This window comes from Pempheris klunzingeri, chromosome 7 (genome assembly GCF_042242105.1).
Source record: "Pempheris klunzingeri isolate RE-2024b chromosome 7, fPemKlu1.hap1, whole genome shotgun sequence".
NCBI lineage: Eukaryota > Metazoa > Chordata > Actinopteri > Acropomatiformes > Pempheridae > Pempheris > Pempheris klunzingeri.
The window spans coordinates 4,583,589-4,605,865 of record NC_092018.1 but is presented as its reverse complement, the minus strand read 5'-3'; the positions used below and the strand labels follow the sequence as shown (position 1 = coordinate 4,605,865).

At 42.4% G+C, this 22,277-nt stretch overlaps 2 protein-coding genes across 3 annotated transcripts; one reads left to right on the top strand and one right to left on the bottom strand.

Annotated features, from left to right (window-relative positions):
- The first annotated feature begins 9,636 nt into the window (after positions 1-9,636).
- On the top strand, positions 9,637-11,782 carry ficd (FIC domain protein adenylyltransferase). The gene is made up of 2 exons (XM_070834037.1): positions 9,637-9,907; positions 10,263-11,782. The coding sequence occupies exons 1-2, from the start codon at positions 9,637-9,639 to the stop codon at positions 11,342-11,344; spliced, it is 1,353 nt and encodes a 450-aa protein (XP_070690138.1). The 3' UTR covers positions 11,345-11,782.
- A 2,054-nt stretch (positions 11,783-13,836) lies between these two features.
- Positions 13,837-22,137, bottom strand: sart3 (spliceosome associated factor 3, U4/U6 recycling protein). 2 transcript variants are annotated; one of them, XM_070834136.1, is made up of 19 exons: positions 21,931-22,137; positions 20,284-20,410; positions 20,085-20,189; positions 19,812-19,996; positions 19,049-19,154; positions 18,448-18,572; positions 18,155-18,310; positions 17,526-17,664; positions 17,244-17,351; positions 17,063-17,140; positions 16,917-16,975; positions 16,276-16,385; positions 16,070-16,182; positions 15,901-15,977; positions 15,643-15,814; positions 15,108-15,559; positions 14,781-14,933; positions 14,442-14,626; positions 13,837-14,333 (listed from the first exon to the last, which is right to left on the bottom strand). In XM_070834136.1, exons 1-19 carry the CDS (start codon positions 22,135-22,137, stop codon positions 14,141-14,143), a joined length of 2,850 nt encoding a protein of 949 aa, XP_070690237.1. In that variant the 3' UTR covers positions 13,837-14,140. The 2 variants fall into 2 exon arrangements, with proteins under 2 accessions (XP_070690237.1, XP_070690238.1); XM_070834137.1 differs by having other exon boundaries at positions 15,108-15,553.
- Positions 22,138-22,277: the final 140 nt, after the last annotated feature.

Genomic DNA, 22,277 nt, shown 5'->3' with positions numbered 1-22,277 from the left:
TGTTTCCATGGTTTACAATAATAGTTCACACACTGCATAACTCATCTATTGGCAGATTTTATGCTTTAAACCATTTCTTCTCAAACTTGGCCATGACAGCTACATCTTATACAAGAATAAAACAAATTTATGAAACCTTCCTGTGTGAAACATGCCAATCAGCCACTGTGTTTTTCAAGCTTTCACACATTGCAAAAAGCCACTGAACACTTTTTTATTCCTGCAATCAGGACGGGTCCTTACCTCCTCCCCTGCTGGTCTCCACCGTACAGTATCAGGTTCCACTCTTTGCCAGCCAGTGTGCCCTCTAAATTGTATTTAAAAGTAACTTGAGCGTTATCACTACATTAGAGTCTTCTGCTTGCAACCCGTTAATGGATCAGAGCGTAGCAGAGATGCTCCATTCAGCATCATAAATCTGTTTAACTAAAATCCACCTCCACAATGAGGATTAAAATGGACTGTGACTTTGAGTCACCATATCAGAAATAGATAGTAATCATGTTGAAAAGATCTGTGGAACAAAGCAGTGGCATTAATCTCAGGAAGTGATAACTTCATACGTCTCAATCACTCACCAGTTATTATTAGATCCACAATAATTTGGCAGCATTTTTGTCTGAAGCGATGCAACACAGCACATATTTGAATGTGTGAAGTAGTTGGGCTCTAACAGACCTTTTTCACAGCCAACATTTACATAACATTAATTAACATTAAAAATGACTCTGTAACATTCAGGTGTTTCCAGGGTCCTGCTGATAAACAAATGTCAAGATCTATTTGCATATATTATTGCACTCATGTCTGACTGAAGGGGCAGCATGGTGGTGCGGTGGTTAGCATTGTTGCGGCACAGCAAGAAGGTTCCAGGTTCGAATCCCGGTTTGAACCTGGACACACGTCTTTCTGGGTAGAGTTTGCATAGAGTCGGCAGGCGACGTGTCCAGGGTGACCCCGCCTCTTGAAGTCAGTTGGGATTGGCGACCCTGACGGATAAGCGATATAGACAATGGGTGGGTGGATGGATGTCTGACTAATGAGAGCCTGTCATCAATACAACTGTAGGCAAGTCAATCACTGGATGCCAGTTCACTACTGACCACAGAATTATTGATTTCCTCCGAATGTGACATGAGTGTCATTGACTGTAGGCCGAAATTGAAATAGGCCGGTAGTTGGATGTTGTGTGGAAAAAAGTCATCCTTTAAACCTTGGCAACATCTCTTATTAGCTTTTGTTTACTATCTGAAAAATGCCATTGGCCACAGGACTATTTCCAGCCTTGCTAATGACGTGGCTCAGGGGATAATGTCAGCGTGCTGGTTGGTCGGTCCACCACTTTGGTGGTTTAGAGTGAATTATCTCAACAACTGTTGGATGGATTACTGTTGGAACATTCATGCTCCCCAGAGGAGGAATCAGTTTGTCTTTGGTGAACCTCTGACTTTTTCTCCAGCTCGATCAGGTGGTTTTTATCAAAAGATTTGAACAAAGGATTGGTGTGAAATTTGGAAAAATAAAACATTTATGGTCCACAGAGGATGAATTGTAATAACTTTGATCATTGATACTAGTCAATAGTCATTTTAGCATTACTTGACCTCTGATGCCCAATAGAAGCTGTATATTTTTAAATAATCTAAAATCATGAATGCTGATAAATCCAATGATACTTTATTGTTTTTGTACATCAGTCATAAAGGAGGAAATGATACACTTTCAGAAAATCAAGGTGACAAGAGGCTTCAGTCATGAGTGATTATTTGTCTTTTCTATGTGATATTGTATTGACGGGGAAGAGAGGGGAAAAGAGTAGACACACGCATTGACATATGTGGCTGTACACACACATACACACTCTATGCTCAGGAGGATTAGAGCTGGCTGCATGCCAACAGTGATATGCACAGATGGACCAACATGAATCCATGTTAAATCTTTACGTTTACAGGGTTTTATCCATCAAGGGCACAGATGGATAAGAAGAGCTCAGAGATATGTCTGCTTCTCATTCAGACGAGACACAGTAAATCCTTTACTATTATTTACCCACTATATGACAACAATAAGATTTTCATCTGACAGAGAGATGAAAAGTTCCCTCACTAACGTATATAGCAGGCATGAGCATGTTTTTTTTTCACATTGCAAGTGTTGTTGTCCTTTCATTGTGACAAACCAGAAATGTCTGAACAATAAGAGATTGTGAACTCCCCTGCGGGAGTGGAGATCATATGACGCAGGAGTAGCTGAAGAGAAAACACTTGGTTGACAAGAGGTTGAAAAGCTGGAAAAGAGCAAGAGTCTGACTGCTTCACTGACCTGGTGCCGTTGATGCTTTTGCTTTTAAAGGAAAATACAGCTTCAAAGCAGGGCTGATACCAAAAGACAGGCCGGTCTGTAATGGTGACCATTGATGGACCTTCATATCAGTATACAGCTTCAGGGAGAGTGAATACAGAGCTCGAGTCTGCGGCTAGTACAAAACTGGAATAATTGTTTTGTAATTGTATTGTCTTGAATTGTATTGTAATAATATAAAACTGCTCCAACACATTTGTTGCATCTTTTTACCTCTGTCTTGCTGGATGTTTTTTTACTTCATTAGCTTGATGATAAAGGCAAAATATATCAGGAGCTTTTCTATCTTTCAAGATATCAAGTAAAGTATCTAGCATTACCTTGCTTTATCTTTGCATCTAAAAAAAGCTCAGATATCATGTCACCTCACTCACTGTTTGGAAAATCTGCCTGTAAAAATGTTTGGACTATACTACACCAGTATACTTCATGTTATTGAGCACACTAAAATACTTCCTGCAGTTGTGCACAGAGTAAATTCAAAAGATAAGACAGATGTTCTACATAAATGCAACATATCCACATTTATCACTCCAGTTTTTCACACGTATCCCAGAATAAAAATTGAAGTATTCGTTAGAAAAACTAGCTTTTAGATTATAGAAACTGAACTAATGGGATAAAACAGAAATGTCATAAATGATGCAGCTATGATAATCCAATATGGTCCAGGATCTGTGGTTTTATGAGATCATCCACGCTGCTTTTAACCATCTAAATCCAGTTAAATGATCAGACAGATCCTATGGCTCTGAAAAAGTCAATTAACACATTAATCCTCACAGTGATCCAGGCTCATGGTCATGGGATTTTGGCTTGTTATCACAGTGCCAGCTTTAGGTTGTGTGCCCAGATGGTTTATCAGTTAGATGATAATAATTGGTTCATCTGTGATATCATATGAATTAGAGTACTCCAAGGCTCTTAAATGCTACTATGTTTAAAAGGGTCATCTGGTAGAAGTTTCAATGAGAAGAAATAAGAAGAGTTCATGAAGAGTTGTGACGAGGCCTCTGAAGCACGCAGCTGATAATGAAGCTCTTGCACCCACATCCTGACATGCAGGACTTGCTGCTCGTGAAGCTGGAGGGAAAGGATGGAGAGGAAGGTGCCGCTGGCTATTTGCTTTTTGTTTAATATGTTGAAGTCAGCCTCCAGATGGGGTCCTTGTATGATTACCACATGGGCCCAGCATAATTAATCAGATGTGGACGCTGTTGCCTCTGGAGCACAAATACCACCTGCCAGCAGCATATGCGAATCATTCTGCAATGTGAAGGAGCATGATGGTTTTCATATGAGAGCCTTTTCATGAGGCATTCTTGCCTGATGTGGTTCAGAGTGAAAATAAAACTTAAGCAAACCTACATTTGAAAATGCCACAAAACAATTCACAGCTGCAAATGTTATTTTCAAATGAGATATGAAAAAAAATCTCTGCTCTGTGCAAATGTAAAGAAATGTAACTTTGATCGTACATCTTCATGCTAATATGTTAACAGTGATGATGTTAATATGCTGCTGTTTAGTCGGTATAATGTTCACCTTGTTTACCATCTTAGTTCAGCATGTTAGCATGCTAACATCTGCTGATTAGCACTAAACGCACAGTACAGCTCAGGCTGATCAAATAGTTTGGCAGGGTTTTTTTTGTCATAAATCAAAGTTTTGGAGAAATCAGAGTTTTAACCTGCAAGTGGGGGTCACCACGGCAATAAGAAACCATCAATAAAATCAACATCATACAATTTACTTAATCAATGGGCAGATGATTGGTAACACAGATTGACTTGTGACTTTTAAGGCAGCAGGCATTTGATGCAGACGACATGACAGACTACTATGATATTGCATTTAAAAAGAAATCCAGACTGTGGCTGTGAGAGCAGTTCCACTCAGATGGAGTGATTAGTTTCTCCTGCCACAAAATCATCAGCTTGCATTTATTAAGTCTCATAAAGAAGTTACAGGACAGCTACAGGCGAGCAGTCTCAGGCGACACACAAGCAAACATTGTCATCCGATGGACCATGTTGTATTTAATCGTGTTATAAGGTGCAATCATTTTATGTTGCACTCCCCCTTGTACGTTACCAAAGAAACCAAACAAAGTCAACAGCCAGTCATCTCTAGGTGGGTGAAGAAAATAATGAGCCGCCCACACTTGCTGAGTCATGGCTGCGTGCTGTAAGATATGCCTGTTAGTGGGGGATTTGGTGCATTTGACAGAGCTGGCGGCTTGCACACCCACCTCGCTGAACAGCACAGGCCAGTGTGGAAGTGAGATAATAAGTGAAACATCAAGAAGTGCCTGAGGAAGGTCCCTGGTAATGGCTGCCCCTCAGTGGAGACCTAATTATTTCTGTCGCCTGTCTTTCCACAAGATCATTTACTCACCGGTTGGCCGTGCTGAGGCCCTCGAGCAGGACCTGATGGAGCATGTGAGACTGGGGCTGAGGGACAGTATCCAATCTGAGGGTATATGCTACAGCTGACAAACAGGCAAACATGACAGTGTTAAATGCATCAGGCCTATCACCAAGACCTAAGAGCAAATACGAAGACCTGCCTGTCTATTGTAGCTTACTGCCACAAAACAAATATTTCCCTCGCACACAAACAAGGATCAGCATCTTTGATCAATCATTCATAAATTCTGTTTCTATATGTAGCATCACACTGCAATGCAGGAAAACTGCAGGGACAGAGATCCAGTAAGTGTCCATTTGATCCTCAGCAGGCACTGTGAGGCTCTCCAGGCTGCTGGATGAGGAGGAGAAGGAGGAAACATCAGATTACCATAGCCTGTAAACTAATTATTTTCATGCAGGTGCATTAATTTCTCTGATTTCATGGAGGAGCTCCTGGACAGGCTGAGGGCCACCAAAGGCAGCTGTGTCCTTCGCTGCCATCACTATGGAGGAAGAAAGACGTCCTGACCTCCCAAATCGTCTTGTAACAGCACTTGTCAGTCTGCCCAATGAGTGTGTGGATCTTGCATTTTGGAACAAGCCTTCCATTTAGATAGGCATTTTAGATGCTGACAGTTTAGGGCAGTTGTTGCTCCCAGTGCTGCTCTCCTTCACTCTGACATTCATTTTACAGCCCCCTGATCCCTGCTCTCTGAGCCATCCATACTCAGAGAGTGGAAAGAGAGCCACCATCCCTCTCCCTCTGACTTTCTAACGAGATCCTCTATCTCTGACACCCAACTCTGTCACCCAGAACAAAGCCTCTTCTCAGACAGAAAGGCAAGCAGACTGACGGCTCCACAGAGGCTGGAGAGGGGAGCACGAGCCAGTAGGGGAGGAGGCGATGCGTCTGCGCCAGAGGGATTTATTTCCCGCCCTGACAGGTTGCTTTTTTTTCCAGGTGGGCAGATGGATTTTCTTCCACTTGAAGAACAGTTCCTGCAAGTAGTGAAAAGACAGGGTGTTATTTTAATAGTTAGTGACAAGAGATCTCTGGAGTGTGTGTCAAGTTAACATGTCAGCTGGTGTGAGGATCATGCTGATGCATCTAGAAACACTTTCCTTTAAATAATCTGCAAATAATAAACAAGTGGAAACTAGTTTGTTTTCACACAGAATCATGAGAAAGTCTGTAAATTCATGTTCTGTGCATCACACTTATTTCACAACACTGATACACGAGATAAAAGCATTATCTAGGAATGCATTCAAGATAACAGACGGCTAACTTTTCATGAGGCTGTTCCATTCTGGTAATAATCCCAAAGTGACATGAGGCATTTAATTGCATCAACACAGCGAAAACAGAATTTGCACTCATCAATGATTTTAACTTCAGACTCATGCATTTTCTGGCTGTTTCCACAGCTGAGGGGTTTTTAGTTCATGTGAGCATATGCCAGATGGGCACAGAATTAGTCCACATATGACCTGAGGGCTGCTCATTTCATGCCATCATTTTTCCTTCATCAGTCGCCGACTCTGCCAAATTTGTCCTTGCCTGTCTGCTAAAACAGGGTCTAAACTCAGTTGTTGTGCAGGTTTATATGGGGAAGTGACCAAGATGTCACTAGCCAGGTTTCTAACAAGGAAATAAAAATGCTAATTAATGTTAAATTCTACCCACTAGTGTTATGCAAACATTAGAAAGCGTGATAGATAAATATGGATTTTATATTTGTTTCATTTATTCATTCACAGCAAGGTTACACACTGGCTCCACACACATCTGATAGTTCAATCTGCCGCTTTTTTTTGCCTTCAGTGAAGAGCAAGCTTCAGCTATAACCTTCAATTTAAGGAAAAAAGATCTTAATTAATTTCCTCCTCACCTCACTTTGGGAAAACCACATCAGTAAAAAAAAATGGACCTTTCACTTTGAAGAAACTAAATCTCAATTACAGTCAACTTCTGATTCACAAGAGATTAGATTAAAACTGAAACAGAGGAAGCTGAGATATTGTGACCGATCCAACAAACACCTGGTAAACATACAAACTGCACTGCCACAGATCACTGATGGTCGAGCCCTTCCTGTGAGGCTCTGGAGGCCAGAGTCTGGACGATAACACCATCCCCCCGAGGTGGAGTCTTTCCTTCATGAGTTATAGCCTCACTGGAGACATCTCAGGATCGCAGCCTGACTGGCTTACTGTTTAAACATGTGACACTGTTATTTTGAACACTTATGTACTGGTTGGTAACTTTTAGCTTGAGTTTAAAACCATGTGTCTTTCAGCTTTTATTTTCTTTATCTTTGGTTTTAGATCATTAAAATAATTTGCGATACACATAATCATATTGACACCCTCTGATCATGTTACTCATATTTCTAAAATGATAATATTTGATCAGTTTCAGTGCACTTGCACACCCCCAGACACTGTTCACTGTTGACACACTGATCATATTGAATTATGCTGGCACCTCATTCAGCTTTTACTGTCATTCATAACGTGACATTGGTACATTGTATACTACAAATTAGTCATTCTATTATGTATAAAAAATAATCAATAATTTGGCACTGATAGTGAGTCATTAAAGACCATAAATCATCTTGACTAGTTTTCAGGAAGGGGAGGATTGGAAAACTTTTTTTGTTTTTTGTTCATTTTTCACAAATATGTGAATCCAAATCAATGAAGCCTCACCGCAACCAGCTACAGGCCTGGTTTCATGCAATGTGGAATGAAAGCTGCTTATGAGTCAAAGGGAAACAATAAAAATGTCTTGGTGGTGGCAAACATATACAACTCTGAGCGTAATTTGAGCCTGTCAGACCCTGTATCCCAAGGGCAGCGGCTGGTCGTCCTTCCTCCCATTACAGTTAATCATTGGCAGCATATTGATAAAATATTCCCCCATGGTTTCTTTCTTTCAGTCTTTCTTTCTTTCATTCTTTCTCTCTGAGCATGAGAAATCTGAATGAAAATACTCTTGGCTTCCTCTTTGCTTTGAAAAATGTCTGAGAGAGTGCATGAATAACAGGAGAAAGGAAATAATGCAGCTCAAGCACACTCGAACAGGCTACTCCATTATCTTCCAAGGTGAAATTGGCGAGGGTCAGAGCAGCACAGAGGGACTCTGTGGTAAATGATGTTAGCGAGCAGCCCCAGAGCTCACTGTGAGCACAATGTGCAACATAACTTGACAAATTCAAAACTGCACATTTCATGACAGACTTACTTTATCTCTAACTCCACACAAAATGATCCACATAGTTGTTCATTCATAACTTTATCTGCACTGTCTGTGGAGACAGTCTCAGGCTGTGTGTGAATATCAGCTATATAGAGCTGGTAGTCCGCCATCTGCTGAAGATGTGTCTAATAGTGTTGGCTTTGGCATGCGGCCAGGAATCAATCCTCATCACCACAGGCTGTACCCAGCTGGTGGTCATTTCTGAAATAGGAAAATTCACTATGAATAGATTTTTTTTTTTTTTATTAAAAGCTGCAAGCAAATAAAAATACACAAACTGAATATCAAAGTACCAGTGACATGAAGGACAAGAATAAATGGAACTGAATGGTTACCCAATGTTAGAAGAAAGAGGTTGCACATGAGGCACATAAAGACTCCTAAAGACTGGATGGCATAAGAATAAATCTTGATTATAGTGATTTTGAGGCCAAGAGTGCTACTGCAGTCTTCAGAGGATGTGATGCACTGAGATGTTTGTATAACAGAACAATGCTGCCCTCTTCTGTTTGTTACTACATTTAAAAAGATGGACAACTAAAATGACGGCACAACCAGCAGTGAAGCTGCAGCTGTCAATTAACAATTAGAAATACCATAGCAAAAACAACTTGGAACATATTTGGGGGGGGGGGGGGGGTGCCAATGATGATCAATTGCAGTGCATGAAGAGTCACATTGGATGGTTTTGTGGATGATTTGGTAAAACCATTGGCTAACTTGTGTTGAACTGGGGTTGTTAAAGTAAATACCAGCCTCATAATATCAGTCCAGACCAGCTCCATAAATATTCAGAGCTGTCTATTTTAATATTTCAGTTCTCAAAGTGTTGCAGGTTTTGTTAGGGGCTTTATCCCAGAGCACAACCTCTCAGGTCAACCTTCATGTGAACTTGGGACAAATCCCACCTCCCTCTGACAGGCTGCAGAAATCTTTGAAAAAGTAAAAATGTGAACTGTAAATAGAAGATAAAAGAAACATAAATTTATAATTCGATATAAACAAAAATAAATACAGTAAGGCAAATTATTTTTTTTATTAAATCAGTAGAAAATATGTCAAATTTAGATCTAGGATGAGGCTGCCTGAGTACATTATGCTCCTGCTGTGTGGCAGTCAGTAGTGCCTGACAGACCAAACTTAGGGCACAATGAACCTAATCAACCAATCAGAGGCGGTTACGAACCATTTGTTGTATTGCTGCATTTTCAGCCAATCAGCGCCGCCCTTCAATGTGCTCCTGACCAATCATATTCCAGGATGTTCACACGTCCAGACCGAGGAAGTAGATGATGTGTATATTTTGTGCACAAGTGTACTGACGCCGACAACAAACAAACCGCCGTCTAAACGTCAGTTCTGTCGGTGTTTTAGCCTCCAGTTTAGACTCACAGAGACACGACAGAGACCTGGTTAACGAAGGAGCTGTAACCGTCGGGTGACTGAATTGAATTTCCTCGGCAGCTTTGGTAACTCCCGGCTGTCATGTTTGCCGTGTTTCCCCTGCTGTCAGCCGCCCTTCGGCTCTCCTAGCTGGAGTGGATATACATGGGGGACCGTATTATTATAGGATGGAGGATTTAAGCTTGGGTCATCATGGCTGCTGTGTCGGTGTGGCGTTACACCAGCGGCCGTGTCCTGGGAGGATGGGGCCCGCTGCTGTGCGTCGTCCTCGGCTCTCTGGTGGCCATCCTGATGCCCCTGGTGGGGGTGGAGGACCAGTGCTGCGCCGCCCTGAAGGGCATCGCTCAGCTCCGCTGTCAGCTTTGGGGAAGCTCTCACCAGCCTCCAGCTGTGCAGTCCACCAGCCTCACTGTCCCCTTCACTGCCCTTGACCTGCTGCCTCACAAGTCCAAGCCGAGCAAAGGTACAGATTCACTCAAGTCACAGCTCAGCTCAGCTCAGCTCAGTACCATATGTTAGACACCCAGAGGTGGAGATCAGCCTTCCTCTGAGACACACCATCTGTAAATCTGGATGATTCTGTCTGGGATTGTTAACTTTCACCCAATTTCCTTACATTTAATAAGGCAAATGAATTAATCACAACTTTTCATATGTTGTATTAAACTCATTTTGGGATATTAGTTTTCTGAATCTGTTGAAAATGCCACTTCTAGTTTGTCTTTGCTTTGTGATTTCACTGTAAAATAAGGCCAATAATAATAATGTTAATGTTAATGTTAATGTTAATAAAGCTGTCCACCATGTTGTGGTTGCAGAGATGGAGCTGGAGGCCAAAGCGGCACTGCAGCAGGCTCTGGAGATGAAGAAACTGGGGAAGAGGGAGAAGGCTCACAAGCTGCTGGTGCATGCACTCAATATGAATCCAGACTTCGTGGATGCCCTGACGGAGCTGGGAACTATTCTGGAGGAGGAAAAGGATGTGGTCCAGGCAGACCACCTCTACACCAAAGCCTTGGCCATCTCGCCATGTGATGAGAGAGCTCTGGTCAGCAGAGATCGAACTCTTCCCTTAGTGGAAGAGATCGACCAGCGTTACTTTGGCATCATTGACAGTAAAGTACGCCGGCTTATGTCTATTCCTAAAGGCAACTCTGCACTCCGCCGAGTGATGGAGGAGACTTACTACCACCACATCTACCACACAGTGGCCATTGAAGGCAGCACGCTCACTCTGTCCGAGATCCGTCACATCATCGAGACACGTTACGCCGTCCCTGGGAAGAGTCTGCTGGAGCAGAACGAGGCTATCGGTGTGGACGCAGCCATGAAGTACATCAACACCACGCTGTTGTCCAGAACAGGAGCCATCACTGTCAGCGACATCCTGGAGATTCACCGGCGGGTGCTCGGCTATGTGGACCCTGTGGAGGGAGGCAGGCTGCGCACCAACCAGGTGTTTGTGGGCCACCACATTCCCCCACACCCTCGGGACCTGCAGAGGCACATGCAGGAGCTCGTTCAGTGGCTCAACTCTGAGGACGCCCTGCAGCTGCACCCTGTGGAGTACGCAGCTCTCGCCCATTACAAACTGGTCTATGTGCACCCATTTGTAGACGGCAACGGACGCACATCACGACTGCTCATGAACCTTGTGCTCATGCAGGCACGATACCCACCCATCACTATTCGCAAAGAACAACGGGCTGAATATTATGCAGCTCTAGACACAGCCAATGAGGGCGATGTAAGGCCCTTCATTCGCTTTATAGCCAAATGTACAGAGATGACACTGGACACATTGTTGATTTCGACAACAGAGCACGCTGTGGGGCTGCCAGCAGCCAGCCAGGACCAGGCCTGTCCCGACTGCAAACAGACCATATCGGTCCACAACTGAGCTGGAGGCGGGAGGAGAGAGGGCGCACGAGACACTTAGAAAGCAGGGAGACTGCTTTTAAGATTTTAAATAACAATCCTATCATAAAATGTGTTGAATTGTCTCTTTCCTTAACGTCCCCGTGCTTCAGTTTGGGTTCTTCACCTGCTGAATTAATTCAAACTGCTGCAGGATGTTGATTTAAATGTGATTTTTGCTTTCGTACAAACCTTCTCCCCACTTTTAGTTTGTAACCATGATCCCATTGGGCTGAAATTTGACCAGTGGTGACCGGAGGAGGAAAGAAAGCTTTACCATCATGTCGTTTGACTTGAGATGTGAAGTGCAGGAATGTTTAGTTCATCATCTTTGGGATAAAGATGGTTTCTCATCACACTGCAAAGGACTTTCATGTATTTGATTATTTATTTTACAATAAAAGTGTTCTATTAACTTTCATGATGTGTATATATAAATTTGTTTAGACTGAACAAAGCTGTGTGGGTCAAAGATATACAGGATTTTATTAAACAAGTTTTAGACCAGAAAAAAATGACATAACTTTTGACGATCTTTTTTTTTTTTTTTTAACAGGACCCAAAAATACAAGGGTAGATAATGACACAAGCAGGAAAATGAATATTGTATTTGAACAAAAAATCCCCAAATAACCATTTATTTTAACGCTATTCCAAATTTAAACACGCACTATAGAAATTATACAAAACAGCAATGCACAAATACCACCCTTTAGTATTGGACATAAAACAGAAGGTGACTTCTAGAGACCAACGTATTCAGATTTGTTTTTTTTTTTTTTTAGATTAGGCCACTGTGGTGAGAGCAATACATATAGCTTGTATTCCATCTGTTTTGAAAACTTTTTAGATGTAAAGATTTATATTTATTACAAACTATGGTGACCTTCTTGAAATATTGGACTGATTATGTACACACACAGAATTATTAATATCCAAACAAGACAAATGGGTAAATGGTGGACGCTTTACATGGGGAAAACAGACGGTGAAAAACTGCATAGATTCTCTTCTCTTGTGTAGAAGAAGAGAGCTGCAGACCGATATAATAATATGGAGATGACAGAAACAGCCTCTTAACCAGAATACCAAAGACCTGTCAGCCAACTGTGGCTCATATTACACCAAGTTCATTCAGAGGGTGAAATCAACTCTGCTGAACAGACAAAACCAGTAAAGACCACATTTATAAAACGACTTAGGTTTTAGGTTGTCACACACAAAGGATTCACCTTTACAGTGTACACACACACACACACACAACAGTTCCACTGGTACTTCCTAGTATTTATGGCCATATTCTACCTTTTTTTAACACCTTATACATGTCTTCATTTATTTCTTGCAGGGCTGCAATTAGCTGTTATTTTTGTTAAACATCAACTGATTAATCTGCCAATTATTGCAATTATGATTCAACTCACCGCCATTTCAAAAACCTCAGAAAAATGAAAAATCACAATTTCCTAGAGCCAAAGGTCAGGTCATCAAATGTCTTGTTTTGTCAAAAAAAAACTCCAAATACATTCAATTTAACAGTAAGAAAAGGAAATGCAAATAATTCCCACATCTGAGATGCTGGACGTAGCAAATAGCTGGAACTCCACAAAACAATTAATTGGCTCTAGACTGTTTTTATAAACCAAACTACAGCACACAATAACGAGTCGGGGATGTGTACGGTTACCGAAGCAGCCAATTAGACACATTTTTTCAGCATCATCACCACCACGGTTACATGTGCACCATTTGAATTTCACTAGGCGAAGGGAATACGGTTCATTTCCCTCCGGACCTCTCTTTCGGTCCACAGCACACAAATCAGACTGATATCTAAAACAACATCTGCGACTTGATGATGGATGTTTTTACCCTGAACAGACAGGTCACATTAACAGAGATGAGAGACATGTATGAAAACAGAGAAACCACAAGACTGTATACTGAGAGCAGTTCTGTAAATACTATAACCGATATCAAGCGTTAACAGTGTGACATGACGTCAGGGGAGTTTTCATTATGTAACAACAGGCCCTCAGGCCAAGATGAAGCCTATAAACAAATAAATTGCTAGACCCCTCTAGTCCATAGCAGCACACAACTGGTGATTAATAGCTGATGGTAACTGAGAGATGGTAACATGTAAAACTAATTGATTAGTTGTGTTATACAGTCAGGAAAAAAACCATTGCTAGCCTTGTTAGCTGTGTCCTCAGAGCTCAAAATAAGTTACACAACAAAGATCTGAAGTTTTTCTAAAAACATCTGGAGAATATCTTTTCATCACTGTAGCACATCCCACTTATATACACACACACACCAATTATATTACACCACATCTGAACTTTTGCATGACCCTTTTCAGCAACATTCACACGTTTGGCTGTTCATAATATTTAAAAAAATACTCTCCCATATGCTTCTCTTCGATCCCTTTCGCATCACTCAACAAAAGACACTTTGCAACATGAGGCGTACAATTTTAGATACAGTATATTTACACACAAATATGATACACTTTTTATAAAATAGCCTGTCAGCCACCTTCAGACAAACCAAACAAAAACCATCCGTCACACTGGTGAAAAGTCTTGGTTGAAGGAGGGTTGGTGATGGAGCTCGGCGATTAAGGCAAATCTCACAGAGGGGATGATGAGAACATGACTCAGATTAAAGGGAGGCCTGGTAAACAAAACGCAGGAAAAAAAACAACACTAATTTGTAAGGACACGAGATGGCTTTCAGTGTGAAGTCGGCTGGAATTCCCTCGCTCATCCTCTCACTTACTGAGAAGCATCCTGGCAAAGTCTGAATTTGACAAAGGCTTCGTCTCTCCAGCTGCAGACGATGCTGCGCTGGCTGCTTCTGGCACCTGTTGAGCTGCAGTCCCGTTCTCCACTTTGCTTGCAGGCCCGGCTTGTCTGTGCAGGGAACGAGGGAGTAATGACAGCTGGGTGCGTCCTCTTCCTCTCCTAGAAAAAAAAAAAAGAACGTTTTGTTACCGTAAAAAAAAAACACTGACTTTCAGCAGCTGATTTTATTTTAGTTAGCATGACAGAGAAATGCGTCGACAGACTTACGATCCATAGACCTGGCGAGGAGCCATGTCTGACATGGGCCTGTTGGAACCAGCTTTATCCATGTTTCTGCGAGGAGGGTTACTTATAGCAACAGAGATTTTGTTGTCCTCTATATCCGTGCCGTCCATTTTCAGAACTGCCTGAGAAGCCTGAGCTTCGTCTGCAAACTCGACATATGCCAGACCCTGCAGAGCCACGCAGCAAGAGAGGGTTAACACATCAGCGACAGACTCTACTCCGAGGCCTCAGCATCTGCATGGTCATAGGTGGTGCTCATTAGCTTAATCAGTGGGACTGTTTTTAGCCAAACATCTGGACGCTGTGCTCTTCATGTCTCACCTTGGGTTTTCCTGAACGATATGTGACCAGACGAACTTCTTTGACGGTGCCGTGGCTTTTGCAGATTTCCTCCAGTTGCTCTTTAGTGCACGAGAACGGCAGTCCAGATATGAAGATCTTTTGTTTCTCCATGGATGTGTTGTATTTAAACACCTTCGGAGACATTAACACAAAGTGGTCACTCGTATAGCAAATTATCACACAGTTACAGTCACACCAGCCAGAGAGTAATACTTCCTAATATTAAATTATTATAATGCCATATAGATGTCATTAAATTAGTGATTTAAATGGATGAAAATCCTTTATGTCTGTGGTCATATTTACCTTGAAGTCAGGATTTTTGCTTTTGTCTACACAGGGTGACACAAACATGGGCCTGCCCTCCACCTCGTGTCTGTCCAGCTTCAGGGCTTCAGAGACAGACATTGGGGATTCAAACTGCACATAACAGTAGCCTTTGAAGCTCCCTTTGTTGCTAAAGACAGGGCGAATCTGCTTGATGGGACCACAGGTCTCAAACAGCGTCCTGAGCCTTTCCTCTGGCTCCTGCAGGGTGTATGTCAGGTTGCTGATGAAAACGCTGCTGTTATCGTTGCGAAGCTCTGGCTTGTCATCGTTGTGCCTCTGGGCAGCGGCCTCAGCTCCCTGCTGGGCCCTTTTAGTGCCAGCAGGCTTATAGCCAGGGGGAGCGTTTCTCCCAAAGAGTCCCGTCTCTGTCTCCATGTACTCCTCCGTGGTTTGGTCCCCATTTCCTCTGTGCCGTTTAGGAGCTTGTTCTGTCACAGGGGGGAAAGAAAAGTCAAGAAACGCCTCATTTTTACTCAAAAATAAGAAGGTCTATCATACAAACTTAATTTACCCGAGTCCTCATTCCAGTCATTTTGATAATCATCCTGCTCTGCTTTCCTCTTCTCCCCAGCTCGAGTTCCCTTCTGGATCTTCTTCTGAGACTTCTTGTCTAACTTGGCCTTCCGCCGCTGATCAGCTCTCTCCCCCTCTTGGCGAGCCATGTTGGCCTCTTTCTCAGCCACCTAGCAGATAGACAGAACATGATAACATTAGACAAAGGCAGCTAAATTATGCACCCGCTCAGTACAATGCCGATATGTGCTCCTACCTTTGCTCGTTGCTCATTAATCCTGTTCAGCCGGCTCTCCGTCTTTTGCACTGCCACGTCCCAGTCTGCCAGAGAACCTGTTGGCGAGGAGGAAAAATGCACGTGCTGTAATTCATGGCATTTATTTATTCATTTATTTATTTAATGTCAACTTTGATTTCTTTTTCACCTTCCACCCTCTCAAAGGTAAGCAGGACTTCACACACATGCTCAGGGTAGTCTGAGGTGCACTGAACTGCTCTGTGGAGAGCTTTCCGACAGTGAACAGAGTCTCCATAAGACCTATAAAAAAAAAATTCAAAAAAATCAAAGATACCATATACACGTTTTGGCAAAAGGATCAGTCACAAAGCCATCAGACGTGGACTGACAAACCTTTCAAGGTTGTAGTACTCCAGCCACATGTTGGCATATTTGGCATTCCCTTTTGTCATGATACTGTCCCACAGTTCTCTGGCTTTTTGCATGTTCTTGCAGTGGAGGGCCTAGAAATGGAGAAAAAAAAAAAATATGAGGGATTTAATCAGGAATTATTTGTGAACCTGAAAGTTGTCCAGGAAGAAATGTGCACAATGTATAGAATTAAGTATTACACAAATTTAAAACTGCTCTATGCTTGAAATCAGGCATGGTGTCTAAGACCTTTAATCCCCGAATTACACAGAATTAACAAAATAAAGATTATGACATAAATGATCATTTCTAACAGAATAATTCAACTAAAATTGTCACATTTTGGGAAAAGTACAGTTCCTGCGATAGTTTAGTAACCAGTCCTTTACCTTGTAATGGTAATGGTAGCTTAAGTATGAGAGCTATTACTGAGTTTAAATTGGACAGGCTCACTGCCTTTGTCCTATGATTCAATGTTTATATCAGGAGTTACATAAACTAAAATCCCACAAAAATAAGACAATAAATAAAGGTGAAATAACACAGAAAGAAACAGACTAAATACAGGGTTAAACATGATTCAACCAGAAACAGAAAAGGGTTGTCATAGTAACACTGTGTACCTCTATCCTTGCCCAGATCTGCATTATGATACAAGAAGGATCTCCACTTTCACCAAACCCTGCAGTGACACAAGACCATGAATTATATGAGAACTAAACTAACAACACAAGGAAAACGGATCCCTTTCTGTCTCAAATTCACCCACTTTCTTCAACGTCTTGTTTCATGTAGTCTAGAGACCGAGAGAAAGATCCTCGTAACTCCTCTAACTCTTTACTTGATTCTGGAAAAAAAAGAATGGAAACACCATTAGCAAGGGGACAATGGGTGAGCTGAATAGTTTCCAAACACAAATTCTGTTTCTCTCACACACACAACTGCTTCACCTTTGCTGAAATCCACACGTCTCCTCAGGTAGTCGAGGTACGCCTGCCAAATTTCCACATAATCCGTCGCTTGAATGAAACCTGCATTCAGCGCCTTTTCAAAAACATCTGCGAGGAGGACAAAGACGCTACATGACAAGGCTTTGGAATTAATCCCCGTCCCCTACAGCAAAATATATGGGTCCATTTCAATAATGTTTGTGAGAAATGTGTACATAACTTCAAAACACACAAACTGCTTGACAACATGCATCCAGCTTCCCGCCGCACTCTAGCTGTTACCTGAGACAGTCTGATGGTCAGCTCCATGCCGCTCCAAAGCTTGCAAGTAGCTCTTCCACAGACCCATGGTCCAGGGGCAGTTCCTGACAGCACGCTCATGAGTGGGGAGAACCAAATCTTTGATTTTCAGCTGACGATCCTTCAGAGCCCAGATAAAACAAGTAACATGGTTAGAATATCTTCTAAACAAGCTGAAAGACACATTACTGAGGGTTTAAAGAGTCGCTTTTATGAGCAACATTCTCTAACATCCCATCAGATCTTCCTTCATTACTAGATGGAAGAGCCCATTTGAAAAAAAAAACCTTTCAAATGCAATAATTTCATTCTTTTCATATGAGTAAAATTATTTATCAATCTGTTGTTTCAGTGGTTCAAAGACATGTGAATGAGATGTTGGACAACAACTGACTGTAATTAATCAAGAAGCTCAGAGCAACACAGTGATCACAGCTGTTGGGCCCCTGCTGGGAGACAATGGAGTTGGCAAGTTTGAGGTTCTGATTGAGAGCAATCAGACTGAGAGGTCGTGGCATGTGAAACAAGTCCAGAGTCTGCACAGCAAACATGACAGTCTGACTGGGAGCCCTTTGAAGACATCACCACCACAAACAGTGACCAATACTCACAAGATAGGTGGTGCATTTTGCCCACATGTCTGGTACCAGGCAGTTCTCTGCCAGAGTCCGCTCAAAAATGATCTGGATCCGTGCTGGGTCGCCCTCCTTTAGCTCAAAGTCGATGTAGGTCTGATACTCTGCCAGTTTAGGAGGCTCTGCTACCAGCTGCAGCACAAAAACAGCATGCACATGTTACACATTGCAAAACTGTGCCCATTATTTAAAGTCAGAAGGAAGGACAACTGTGACAGATATTGTTTTTTTAGCAAAGAGAACACAGAATATAAATGTAAGTCAGTTACCAGTGACTCTTCAAAAGACCTGCACTTCTCCATCTGCTGCGAAGCCTTTTTGTACTGATGAACAACCGTCTCAGGCACCCCACGTTCAGACCACTCCTCATACTCTGCATAGGTGGTTTCCATATCTACAAAGCAGCAGAGCACAATTAAAGTTTAAAGGCACTTTTACAGTATTTACAGGAAGCAAAGAGAAGTATAGATCTTAGGTTAAAGTGTAAATTTGCAAATGTTTTATGTATGCTGCCTAATCTTAGTGCCATACTTTAGTGAGCAGTTCAACATTCAGCTGTGCTAGGATAAAAACAAACCAAAAAAAAACAAAAAATGAAATAAAAAACAGTCCTAGACCATCTGGCAATCTCTAATCCACTCCTGCAACAAACTGAAAGCGTAGTCAGGACCTGGAGAGGAGTGTTGTCTTTCTAAATCCATATGGCATTTCAAAAGCAGCATCACACTCCACTTGTCCCACAAGGCGGTGTTGTCTTTATAAATGGGGTAAGTCACAGTTGCTCAGGTGGGCCACAACATACGGCCCTCACAACAGGAACCTTGCCCATTTCACAGCAGCCTGTCTGGACAGAAGAGGCGTCATGCTCACCCATTAAGGGGACGGCCAGCTGGCGGCGAAACAGTGAATGAATTCGCCCGAGCTGTGTGTTCAGCAGCTCTTGCTCCTCGCTGGTGGGAATCCTGCCAGGGGGAGGCTGAGAGGGAAGGCAGCAGAGAAAGTGGTGTCAAAATTAAGCAAACGTTTGACATCAAATGAATTTGATTCAGAATTCAAGTATTTTTTAAAGTAAGTGAGTGGATTATAATTCAATGGCATGCTTTTATACAATGCCATTGTGACAGAGACAGACTGATAGTGCCTGCAACTTTACCATACTTAACTACTGTCCTCATTAATTAAATCATTAAATTCACCAATTGTCTATCTTCTTTTGTCTTATACCGTTTTGGAAATTTCATCATTCAAAATAAGTCTCTCTGGCATATACACAGTGGCCGCTTTATTGGGCATACCTATCAATCTATAACAGCTCAGCTATAAATTATACCTTTACAAAGTGAGAACATTGTGAGAATTGCATTAATTAAATCATATTTTTATAACTGAGCTCCTAGTTTAAGTTTGTGTTGCACTGGACTACATTATACTGAGAGATGTTTACCACTAACTATGGCCTGAATGCTAAAACACAGAACGAACATCTCTATGACACTAACTGAACATTGTAGGCATACAAGTTGACTTTATGTCAGAAGAAAAGTTGTGTTCTGTGTAAGTGACCGAACAGTAACAAAAACAGAGCATATGTCCGACCACGGATAAGATCTTTCCTAGTGATGGAAACACAGACCTGTACCGTGGACAGAATGGCGTTCTCAAACTCTCTGTACGCCTCCCACACGGCGTGTCCCTTGGTCATGTGAAGCCCCACAGCTGTCACAGCTCTCTCAAAGATGGATCTCACCTTGTCGATCCCACCTGGTGAGCCCATGCCACCAATTGAATACTGAGCAAACTCAAGCCAGATATCTGGACCTGGGTATTAAGACAAAGGATTAAATATTAGTGTCTGTGATGACTGAATATCAAATAAAAGGCAGTAACAATGGCGCAGCACACTCACAGATATAGTCTTTTGTGGCTTTCTCAAAGAGTTCATATACTTTCTCCCTGTTTGGCTCCTCCTCTGTCAGACGGATCTCATCTTTGAGCCAGTCAAGCCAGATCTCTGTAGGATTGAACAAAATGTGTTTTCAGTTGCAAATGATGTAGAGCTGCTGTCAGCTGATTCTTCTGACCCCAAAACCACCTCAGACACCAACCTTCAGTGAGTGGGAAAAGCTCACTCATCTTCTGCCTTGCCTTTCGCAGACGGAAAAGCTCTCCCTCCTGCTTAAGTAGTTTGATGAGATCCACATGGCAGTTGTAGTCAAAGGCATTGATTGACAGCTGAAATAACACAAAGATGAAAGGGGGGTAAGATGGTGAACAATCTACTTTAACATTAACTCATTAATTAACTCGTGCTTCTCATGTATATATTTGGCACGGATTTGGTATCACTGCCCAAGAAAATGTCGTATCTCACTTCTGTTACACACAGATTAGATCATGAAATCATCAACATAACCCGGTCATCTTACTTCCATCTCCGTAACATTAACCGTCTCCGCTCCTCCCTCACACCTCACACCACCGCCATACTTGTACACAGCCTCATCACTTCCCGCCTTGACTACTGTAACACTCTTCTGTTTGGTCTTCCTCACAAAACCCTCCATAAACTACAACTGGTTCAGAATTCAGCAGCTCGGGTCATCACGAGGACACCATCTATTCATCACATCACACCTGTTCTGCAGCAGCTCCACTGGCTCCCCATCACACACCGTATTCAATATAAAATTCTACTACTCACCTACAAAGCCATCCTTTGCCTCGCCCCTCTCTACCTCTCTGACCTCCTCCACATCACCACACCTGCCCGCACACTCAGATCCTACTCCTCCATCCATCTCACTGTCCCCTCCGCCCGCCTCACCACCATGGGATTCACTCCACCTCTGGAATTCACTCCCTCCTGATCGCAGCAACTCTGATTCACTTTCACTCTTCAGCTCTCCAACTTACATATTCTCTATGACTCGCTGCACTTTCCATTGCCTGTTTTTAGTTTTTTTTTCTGCCATTTTAATGTATTTTATTGCTTTTACTGTACGGCGTCCTTGACTGCCTTGAAAGGCGCCTATAAATAAAAAGCATTATTATCAATATAACATGTTTAACAATCAACACAATTATTAAGAGTGACCAAGTTACCACTAATAAAATGAAGTCTATCTTCATGAAGGTTCAGTTTCTATTATTTTGTTAATCAATAATAATGCAGAACTATTCAACAGCATTAAGTTGAATGAACACCTCTTTACTAGTTACAACAAAAATTCAACAATATAACCTTACTGACGGGAGGATACACTGCTCTCAGCTGGGTGCACCTAATAAACTGGTACCTGAGTGTAACGCTGCACTAACGTTATAAACTATGTTATGAAATGTGATCAAGCCAACAGATTAAATACTTGATTCCAAACAAAGTTGGGACAGCATGGACTTTGTGTGTACGCATGTATGTACTTTCTTTATAACTACGCTGGAGGCTGTAATGAGATAGCAGAAAAAGGCGCGTGACACGAGACAATCCATTAGCATCACACATTAGCATGTCGGCTAATCACGACTGCTGTCTTATTGACGTCGTTTCATACGCGCCCGTTTAATTGTTCTGGGTGCCAACAGCTGGCTAGCACTAATGTGTTTTTAGTTATTGTTGAACCAGAGTCGCTCACAACCTTGGAGCTGCCCACTTGCTGTATCTGAACGTGTTTACCACCCATTCATTCTCATTAGCTCGTCGGCTAACGATAGTTAACGATACATAAGCCCGGCTACGGTTGTGGGCTAATTACCTGCTCCTCCAGCCGTTGGATCTCGGCTTCATTTTCTTTCTCATCTTCCGACGAATCGTCCCCTTCGTCGTCTGAGTTTTCTTCTCCCATGCCCTCTTCCTCCTCGTCGTCCTCCTCGTCCGACTCCATCTCCCTCTCCTCCATCCCTGCATCTTCTTCCTCCATGTCTTGCAACTGCGTTTGCTCTGCGTTGCTTGGCGCTGCCATGTTGGAAAGGCTGTCTGCCTGGTAACAACCTAACAAGCCAGGAGTATCGTGAGAGGTGGAGCCTGTCACTGGGCTCACCGTGGAGCCAAGGAAGTGTAGCAGCAACTGTTAGCCGCTAGTAGGGGCTCCTTTATCGGGGA